The 10,633-nt window shown below is 38.2% G+C and overlaps 1 protein-coding gene across 1 annotated transcript; it reads left to right on the top strand.

Moving 5' to 3' along the window:
• The first annotated feature begins 250 nt into the window (after nt 1-250).
• LOC131939384 (low-density lipoprotein receptor-related protein 4-like) lies at nt 251-6,368 on the top strand. Its single transcript, XM_059297669.1, has 7 exons — nt 251-493; nt 1,852-1,962; nt 2,594-2,710; nt 3,929-4,045; nt 4,587-4,703; nt 5,464-5,574; nt 6,120-6,368. Exons 1-7 carry the CDS (start codon nt 352-354, stop codon nt 6,287-6,289), a joined length of 885 nt encoding a protein of 294 aa, XP_059153652.1. The 5' UTR covers nt 251-351; the 3' UTR covers nt 6,290-6,368.
• The last annotated feature ends 4,265 nt before the right edge of the window (nt 6,369-10,633 follow it).

Raw genomic sequence — 10,633 nt, 5'->3', positions numbered from 1 at the left:
ACACTGTAAATTGCATTGTTTAAAAATTACACAATTTTTGGTAACAAATTCTTTGAATATAAAAGAGAAAAAAAATTCGGTAACAAATTCCTTGAATATGTAAGAAAACAATATTCAGTAACAAATTCTTTGAATATAAAGAAAATCAATGCAATTATATGAGCCAATTCGTTCGGATTTTGTAATAAAGTTTAACAAAACAGAGTTCACTCCCTTGTTTTAGACTGCTGGTAGATTTTAGACTGCTGGTAGATTTTAGACTGCTGGTAGATTTTAGACTGCTGGCTGACTGTAAACTTTGATAAGATCTGCCCGTGTCCGCTAGAGACAAGGAAACCACCATATGCAACCATGGGAGCCTTTCAGCTAAGTTTTGTCTTCCTAGCCCTGGTGCTTGCCAGTAGCTGCACTCAGGTGAACAAGAAATATCTCAAGAAGAACTCACATCTTCACGCTAAGGGTGTTCCCTACAGCAGTTTCTATAAAAAACAAGGTATTCTTTTTTTAAAAGAAGTAATGTACCGGTTTTAATGTTTGAATAATAATAAGTAATTAAAAATTGAGTTTCCAGAATGCCTATAGTGCAGGTAAAGTAGAGTCTATCTGTTTATTTAATTCGTCTTATGAAAATGTTTTCTTATGCACTCCGAGCAATTTAAGTAAGTAAAGTAAAGTTCTCTTTCAAACCTGACAGTCTGTAGGGCATGTAAAATAGACTACACTTGTTTCTGTGACCTCGGCATATGAAGAGATAGTGTGGTCAGCACTATGCCCAGCCGCATTTACTTTCCCCAACGTGAGTTAGGTACCCATCAGAGTTGGGTGGACTCAGGGACGGTCTACTGAATGAACCCAATTTCGAACTCGAGTTCGCAGTCCAGCTCTCCGAGAAATTTAGATGAAATAATTTATTCAGTCAATGGATATATTGGACCCTAGGCAAACTCGAGATCTTTCGAAGATTTACATGGTGAATAGATAATTATATATTTAATCCAACACACATGTCCAGCCTAAACCCCTTCCCTAATCGCAAGACCTAAGGTTATAGTTAACACCGTATTTTATCACAATCTAAATCTCCAAGTTATATTATAGGTTAGTTGATATAAATATAAATAGGAACCGTTGTGATACTCTGCCAGCGTTGTATAACCTTTAAATTTAACCCTCTAAAAGCGGTGTGTGACCCTTATATTTAACCCCCTAACAGCTGTGCGCGACATTAATTTGTAACCCTCTAGCAGCAGTGTATGACCTTTAAATTTAACCCTCTAACGGCGGTGTGTTGCCTTTATATTTAAGTCTCTATCAGCTGTGTGCGATGTTAATTTATAACCCTCTAACAGCGGTGTATGACCTTTATATTAACCCTCTAACAGCGGCGTATGACCTTTATATTAACCCTCTAACAGCGGCGTATGACCTTTATATTAACCCTCTAACAGCGGCGTATGACCTTTATATTAACCCTCTAACAGCCGTTTATGACCTTAACATTTAACCCTCTTACAGCGGTGTGTGACCTTTACCTTTAACCCTCTAACAGCGGTGTGTGACCTTTATATTAACCCTCCAACAGCGGTGTGTGACCTTTATATTAACCCTCTAACAGCGGTGTGTGACCATTATATTAACCCTTTAACAGCGTTGGATAATCTTAACATTTAACCTTCTAACAGCGGTGTATGAACTTTACATTTAACCCTCTAACAGCGGTGTGTGACCTTTATATTAACCCTCTAACAGCCGTTTATGACCTTAACATTTAACCCTCTAACATCTATGTGTAACCTTAACATTTAACCCTCTAACAGCGGTGTGTGACCTTTATATTTACCCCCCTAACAGCGGTGTGTGACGTCGAACAGTTCCACTGCCATGATGGTGGCTGTATCAACGGCCTGTGGGAGTGCGACATGGACAAAGATTGTGAGGACGGGTCGGATGAGCTCAATTGTCGTGAGTTTTTTTTGGTGCTATGGCGTCCTTGGTTACCATAGTTTCCATGTATCGCTCCCAGTACATCTTAAAACCCAGTAACATCTTAATAATAAAAAAAAGGTTACAAAAAGGTTTTGCCATGAAAAAAACCCCTAGTGCCCTTTAATAAAAATAAGTTTTTGAATTACAGTAGCAGTTTTCTAACCAGAACTCTATTTAAAGTTGTGTTTGTTTCTTTGAAAGGGGGAGGTAAATATTATTCACGACAGTAGAATTGTTGAATATGAGCATCATTTACAACATATAAAATTTGAGACAGCACGAAATAAAAAAATCTTAAATTATAATTTTAATTGTATGATAAAATATTCAATGTAAATATCCATTGTTAGTTTTTGTATTTTTAATGTATTTATTGTAAATATCCATTCATTGTTTCGTACTTTCTAAAATATATTTAATGTAGTTATCCTTTAGCAGTTTCGTATTTGTAATGTATTTAATGTAAGGATCCATTATCAGTTTCAAATTTTTAATAAAATAGTAAGTACAACAAAGAAATCAACTATAGCCCAACACAGGTAAGTCCCGAATCATATAAAAAAGTTCCACTAAACATACAAGTTCTACGAATCCCAACTTTCCCCAGCTACCGACTGTACCGGAGAGCACCAGTTGCAGTGCCACAACGGCTACTGTCTGGCCGGCTACTTCCACTGTGACGGCTACGACGACTGTGGCGACAACAGCGACGAGTTGGACTGCCGTGAGTATGGCTGGACGTGTGGTTTGGTGAAACAGTTCACAGTTTCAATAAGTCGGTTTCATTTCCGGGATATGAAGCGCGTAATCTCCACGTAATCGTACCTCATTTCCGGGATGTTAAAATGCTGATTCTACTTCACTTCAGAAATGCCTCTCGTGTTCTCAATCCTAAGTCATTTCCGTGATATATAACGTGATCTCTATCCAAATTCACTTCCGGTTGTGTATCATGATTTCCCTCAAAATTGTGGAGTGGGTAGAGTTGCTTCAAGTATAGTGTTTCTTTCAGGGATATTTCTCCGAGGAGTGCAGGGTGGGCTCTTAAAACTTTCGGGGTGTGGAGCGGAGTTACATTTCCGGGGTGGGGGTGGGGGATATATTTTCTATTTACATTTTTTTTTAAATTGTTGGGGGGAGGGGTAGTTGACGTGCTTTGGTTTGAGGGTGGTGGAGTGGGAGGTGAGCCACTATCCCCCCGAAGAGATGCCTAAAAAAACACCCATTCTGATCACGTACTATTGTTTCATTATTGCCAGTATGGGAAGAAAACACTTTGACTTGTTATACAGTAACGTTAAGTTACCAATAGGGCTGGTAAGTAGGTCACCAACCAGTTCTATGGCTTATGCAGGTTTTATCGAGCCGTTGAACTGGTTGGTGATCTATTTACCAGCCCTATTGGGTTAGCACATCCTTCACGCACATTTCACACAATATATACACTTCAGTTTATTGCTAAAGTAAGTGAGCGATAGCAAAATCAAGCAAAAAAAAACAAACAAACAACTTTGTTAGTCGCTCACCATTCACTTCCATAGGCCAGATATTCTACTGACATAAAAAGTTCAATTTAAATCTAAAATATCATATTGTATTTTATGTTATAGAATGTAATAATAGTAGGACATATATTTGATTTGATTTAAATAAATCAAGGTGTTGTTCCATTTGTTTAATTTCTAAGAAATACAATACGTATTCTACGTCACATTTTCTTAAATTCCTTTTCCTCATGTGGCTCCTAATCTAACACTTCAGAAACTCCACCCCCCGGTGTCATTGACATTAAAATTCGAATGAATTATTTTTGTAATTAAACAAAGCACATGTAAGTTATTATTCTGACTCACCAGTAACCTAATCTCTCACATTGTTTAAAAAAAGTTAAATACACGACGTGCATTCAGTTATTCTAACTCCCCCTTAACCGACTCCACAGATCTCATCCAATGCGAGGAGGGTCAGGTCAAGTGCCCCAACCACAGGTGCATCCAGCTCTCCTGGGTCTGTGACGGTGCCAACGACTGTGGTGATGGATGGGATGAGAGCAACTGCAGTAAGTCAAAGTTGTTCCAGAGTTTTCTCACTACCCAAAGTGGAATTCTATGTTCAATTTAATGCAGTTTATAAAAATTTTTAAAAAAAAATCCAAGTTTAGTTTAAGCAATATGCCTTTGAACATATTTTAAGAAGGTATTGAAACATATACCAATCTGCATGGTTGGATAACAGTTTAAAGCTGAGAAAGTTGGAGAATAGGGTTTTTATGTAAAGAAATTGATACCATGTTATTACGCTAAATTATTCACACAGGGTTGTATTGAATCTAGGGTTAGAGAGATGATTAGCACTAGGCTAGGGTTGGGTGTAAGTATAATGGCTAAAGTTTTAGGGCTAAGCTTAGAAAAATAAAGTACAATTTCGAACCTTCCGATACATTGGAGCAGGTTAAATTTTACTAAGGGACGTCCTACAGACTCGAGGTCGGGACACAAACTCTACGTCAAACTCTAATGGCTCCACTTATAAAAGGTTTAATATTGTTTTCGTATTAAAACTGGACGATTGTCATGAAATAATTTGTTGTCCACTTCTAGCGTCAGGCTGCAACTTCTACCAGTTTGAGTGTGCTGACCAGTCCAGGTGTATCCCCCTCTCCTGGCAGTGTGACGGTGGGGCGGACTGTCCTGACGAGAGTGATGAGAGGAACTGTGGTAGGTCGACGTGGTCACTGACCCGTGACGTAGTTGTTGTGACGTCATAACGGTGTCTCTTCTGTCCGGTGTTAAGTCAGTCGATTTTATGTCGTGCAATTGCTGTCTTTTAGTTTGTTCTTAGAAGGGCAAAATAAAAGCAGGCTGAAATCGAAGGCAACGGCCTATATGGCGCAAAACCAGTTGACATGTAATACTGAATTGTGTTGGAAGGAATCTCTTCCAACACTAGAATTTTTAAGGACGAAGAAGAAGAAAGCTAGTGGTGCAAAATGGTCGTCTGATCTGTGTTGTGTTAGTGGTCCATTATCGCAGGTAGGTTTAAAGGCTGGCCCATTAATAAGATCAAGAAAAATTCGTTGTCACCAAAACTGAAACCTCTACTAATTTACGTAACAAAATACAACTCTCCCCTTAAATATCCATAGTTACCGACACACCCCTTCCCCCTCCCCCACCCCCTTATTTTTATATGAATCACGGAGTTAGAATAGTCAAACCCCTCTTTTTTGTAAGTGAACCAAAAAATAAAATAAGATAAATAAACGGAAATAAAACAAGAATGGCCAATTTAAGGATTACACACAGTAGGTGATTATACCTCCTGTTAAATACACTGTCAATAACACCTCCCCCACCCCAACTCGAAGTCAGTTTACCTATTCTTGCTATATTCGACTGTCTTAAAATTCAACATAATTTGTTGGATAACACTAACATTGATGCTGAAAATCAGATTTTTTAACCTTGACCCATCTAGTCTGTGACCCAGTGACCCAGTGGCAGTGTGACACGGGTCGCTGCATCAACATCAACTGGAGATGTGACCACGACAACGACTGCGGGGATCTCTCTGACGAGCTCGGATGTCGTAAGTTCGATTCCATGTCACGCCAATATAGTTTTACTTGCCGCTTGCATAGTAGTTAGAAGTTTTTTTTAGTTGGTACTTCCTAATCATTTAAATGCTAATCAGCTACTAATTGCATAGTGTAGACAAGTTTTGCATTTGATACTGGCAGCGTTTACACACATTTTTAGATCTTTCTGCAGCCGTACAATGAGGTTTCACTAGCACTAAAATCGGAATACAGTTACAAGAAATGTCTTCAAGTGGTTTTGGGGCGCGCGCATCTAAATTTCTGCGCTTTTTCAAATCTTTTAAAAAGACGCCAAAATGCACCGTCAACTTTAAAAATAAAAAAAAAATGTTTCCGTACTTATTTAATATTTTACTTACCATATCGGTAATATGCAGCTTAAATATCTGATTTTTCTTATACTTAACAGTTTTTGTGAACTAATTCAAAAACAGTCATATATTTTATTTGCTGTGAGATAGTGGAAATAAAAAAAAGTAACGTATTTAAATATGAAACAATTTACTTAATTATTGTTTAATTATTATTTTCCTAGCCACGCTTCACCCCAGTATATGCAGTGACCTGCTTTCCATGCGCGCATGCGCTTTGATGAACGAGACAACCCACCCGATATGTCTGACCTACGATGACGGCCACAAGTACTGCCGGAAGTACTGCGATCTGTGTCAAGATGACGTCACCACGCACACCATGAAGCTTTAAATAAATTAACGCTAAAATTCCTCGTTGATCGAGAAAGAACTGAAATAAGTTGTTTTGAAAATGTTCTAGCAAAAAACACTAATTATCAAAAAATATATCGCTTTTTATTTGGGTGTATTTTACGTTTAACTTACCTAGTGAGGTCGGACGGTAACGCACACAACTACTAACGCGAAAGTCTCGAGTTTGGATCCAGGACTCGAGTCTGTAGCACGTCATTGATTTAAACCAGCTCTAATGGGTACTTGGCCCACATTAGGGAATATAACAGTGCCGTTGTCACAGAAACATCTAATTCATCAGCCTTGACTTGTACTTGACCCACGTTAGGGAATATAAAAGTAAGGCATATACGTGACCACACTATCCCTTCACGTGGTACTTGACTCACGTTTTGGAATATAACAGTTGGGCATATAACTGACCACTCTATCACCGTATATGCCGTGGTTACAGAAACATCTACTTCACCAGCCCTGCTCATCGCCAGGTCTGAAAGAGAAACTCAACTCTTTTTTATCTAGTTTGAAAAAAAGTATCCTGGGAAATGGCCTATGTTTATTTTGTTCCGGTCGACACGACGGGTAAATTAGTGTTCTTCTAGAACCGCGCATGACCGAATCTCATATTTTTAAAGTGTGTAACACCAAAACGGCGGAGTCTTCTCGAAGAGCTGAAGACAGCAAGGATGTCTTAGGAGATTGCAAAGTTAACAGCCGGGGACCAGACAAAATGGAAGGGTATGGTTGAGGCCCCAAGTCATGAAAGTCAACACCCAAACGAGGAGGATCAAGATTCGGGACTTCCTGAACACTTTATTCTGGCAATGTTCTGACAAGCTAAAGACGGCCAAGAAAAGATTAAAACCCCGGGGTAAAGTTTTAATCGTTGAATTAAGACATGGATTTAGTCATTCATGTAAGCACTGTAAGTCAACAGGTCAAGAAATGATAGGGGCATTATTGTAAGCTCTGTAAGTCAAGTGGTCATGTAAGACTCTAAAGTTAACTGGTCAAGAAATGGTAATAAACACAGTTGAAGTCACGTGATTTTGTAATACCAGAAGTAAATAACGTCTTTACGAGTATAAGAGACCACCCACCACGTATAGTCCATATTGATGAATCATGTTCTGAAATGGAGAACAAATTAACCATATCTTTGATTGGAAGATAACTGATGTAAAGATACAAACAAATGGTTTTTTGAATTCACTAGCTTGGTTAGCAAACGTTTAATGGAAGCGACATCTGTGTGCACTTTTCATGTAGATGAGTCCAAGGTTTTGTTATTTTTCTAATATATACATACAAATTCTGTTTATGATTTAACGAAAAAGCTAAATTTTAATTGTATAAGATTTAGTGAATTACAAATTACACATACTTTGGCATTTAGGAGTACTGCGTTCGAGAAATCGTTAAAACAAGCTTTGGACATTCGACATTTGGGCTAACTTCTCTTTCTACTTTTATTGTGGTGTAGGGTACCCCATGTGGACAGGATTATATAGACCAAAGGGATTGTGGGGGGGCGGGGGGCAAAATCTGACATAAATATGTGTAAAATGGTGATTTATTAAATGGGGACAGGATTTGTAAACCAAAGGGATTTGTAAAAATAAAGTTACTTTTCGAACCTGACGGTTCATGGGTCAAGTGAAGTAGAGTTCACCTGCTCTGTGCTCTCGAAGGGATAGTGTGGGTAGCACTATACCACCCAGCCGCCATTACTCCCCTAACGTGAGTTAGGTACCCATCAGAGCTGGGTGGGCACAGGAAAGCTCTACTTACTTGAACCCGGATTCAAACTCAAGATTTTCGGGTTAGCAGTCTAGCGCTCTACCATAGGCCACGCCGTCCCATAATTGATTAGTAGAGGAACAAAAACTGACATGAATATTTGTAAATTGATAATTTGTGTAATGGAGACAGGATTTTATTCGCCAAAGCTGCGTGTAAAAGAAAAAAAAGAAAGACACTAATGAATGCAGTAATTCGTTAAATGTGGCTGGATTTTTTTTTCTAATGAATTAATGAACAAAATGAGAAACGAAAAAAATAATATCAATCAAGTCATAGGTCGAAATCTGGTCAAGACTTCTGTTTTTTCTAGATAAAAATATATCGATAAGTTAAAAAAAATAGCTCCCATATGTGAAAGACGTTATTTTATAACATTTTAATTAACACAGTTCGGATGATGCTAATAGAAGATAACAAGGAAAAGCCTAAGATAAGATAAAAACAGATGTTGTTTCACAACTTTTGTCGTCATACAACATTTGTATCTGAACTGTTTTTTTTCCTAAGCCTGTCTTAATAATTTTATTTCAGCCAGCTGGTTAAAAATAAAGGGAAAAATTTTCAGATACCTCATTAAAAATAAATCAATAACCAGAATCACTTTTGTAGAATAGGCTGATTTAAAAACAAAACAGTATTACAATTCAAAACGTTATCAGTTTTATTGACTTGAAACAATCAATTTTAAAACAAAAAAATTGCATAATAATAGATAACATATATAAAAAAACAATCTTGACTAATTTATGTGGTGTGGTTCTTTGAGTAATACAATAAATTATCTGTGAAAAAATAGACCAAAATATTTTTTTTAAATTATTATTTTGGCTTGTTTTGGTTCGATTAAAAATGTAAACAGATACAAAGTTAAATGCCACTCTTGTTTTGTTAACTCGGCTGGCACCAAAATGGAAGCTCTGAATCTGTGTGTGGCGGCCCTTCTTCTCCTGGCTGCTGTTTCTGACGGCTCACGTCTGAAGAACAAGCTGAAAACCTCCACGAACGTCAGCAGGAAAAGTCTAGCAGACGGCAGCCTCTACAAAAGACAGAGTGAGTCGTCGATTACATTTAGATTTTAACCAGACATACATATTCGTATCTTGCAGAGTTTCTTTCAGGTATCTATTCGGTCTGCTGAGCCCCCCCCCCCTCCCCTGAACGAAATAGAATTTGTATATAAAATATATTCTTTTACCCGTGTTACCCCCTCCTCCAGTAAATTTAGTCCACCCCTCGGACAATTTAGTCCTCACCCCCCCTACTCCCGGAGAAAAAAGTCTGAAAGAAACAATGGTATCTGATATCTCCAATAACTATTTGTAAAACTCTAAACGAATCCCATTTCATACTTTATACATTTATTGTAACAGTTAAATGTAAGGTGAATGCATTTTTCGAGTATGTTTCATAAAAAGTCGATATAAATCTAAAATATAGTGTGGGTGTGCTCATGCGCTAAAAAAGGAAGCAAGGAAGAGAGAGCGGGAAGAAAATGGCGATGTTTTGGCAGTGAAGTCGTTGTATCAATGAACCAATAAAATCATGAAAATTTTCTGAACGTGGATTGTTTAATGTTATAAATCAGACTATAATATGTAATAACAAAGGAGGAGAGAGGAGAGCGGTTATTTGTTTTTTTGAGTTCGTGCCATGATTGGCAGCAGAAAAGGCCGTGACATTTATGTATACAAATCCCGGGCAAAAAAAAGTTCTATTATTGGGGTCGGCGTGGTCGAGTCGGTAAAGCTCATGGTCTCGAGTTCGAACCCCCGGGCAGATGAGGCCCGTTAGCTGGGGACAGCCACTCTTCTAGGAGAGACAACTCCAAAATTAAACAACTGCTGCCTTGTAGTCTGTTCTTGGTTGGACAAAGGCTATGGAAGCAAATCCAAAAATAAAAGCAGGCTGAAATCGGAGTCAATTGCCTCAATGGCGCATAACCAGTTGACACGTAACGCTTAATTGTGTTGGAGGCGTGGTCGAGTCGGCAAAAAGCTCATGGTTGATAAATTCGAACAAAGTCTCGAGTTCAAACGCACTGGCAGATAAATCTCGATCCCCTTCAACACTAATAATTAAGAACGAAGAAGAAGAAGAAGTCATCGGCGATCAGCACCGTATGTCTAACTATCTGGTGTTCATTAGCGTGACCCGCGGGGACGGGGCGTGGTTTGCGTTCCGCACCGGGTGACACAATGTTGTAGGTGACACCAAGACAAAAATCTGTTAAAGTTAGTGTCAAAATATAAAGTCTTATCCAAATAAAAAATGAACAAGTAGTGGGAGGGGTGACAATAAAAACAAAGGTGCATTTTTGTTGAACGGGGGTGGGTGACACCATTAATTACCGCGCCGTGTGATACCCAAAGTAGGGATAGCACTATTTGTGCTTATATGCTTTGCTTATTATCATGTGTGCATTGTATTTCTAACAATGTGTACTTTGTACTTCTAACCATGTGTACTTTGTACTTCTAACCATGTGTAGTTTGTATTTCTAACAATGTGCACTTTGTACTTCTAACAATGTGTACTTTGT

Source organism: Physella acuta, unplaced genomic scaffold, assembly GCF_028476545.2.
Source record: "Physella acuta isolate Inbredline_101_S28 unplaced genomic scaffold, ASM2847654v3 ptg000276l, whole genome shotgun sequence".
NCBI lineage: Eukaryota > Metazoa > Mollusca > Gastropoda > Physidae > Physella > Physella acuta.
Note: the sequence above shows the minus strand (reverse complement) of the source record. Positions and strands in the feature narration are given on the sequence as shown.

Bases quoted from the DNA above. Each gene is read 5' to 3' on its own strand.
- LOC131939384 (XM_059297669.1), top strand. From the start codon at position 352: ATGGGAGCCTTTCAGCTAAGTTTTGTCTTCCTAGCCCTGGTGCTTGCC. The intron at 494-1,851 runs GTATTCTTTTTT...CCCCCCTAACAG, and splicing joins CAGTTTCTATAAAAAACAAG to CGGTGTGTGACGTCGAACAG. The intron at 5,575-6,119 runs GTAAGTTCGATT...TTATTTTCCTAG, and splicing joins CTCTGACGAGCTCGGATGTC to CCACGCTTCACCCCAGTATA.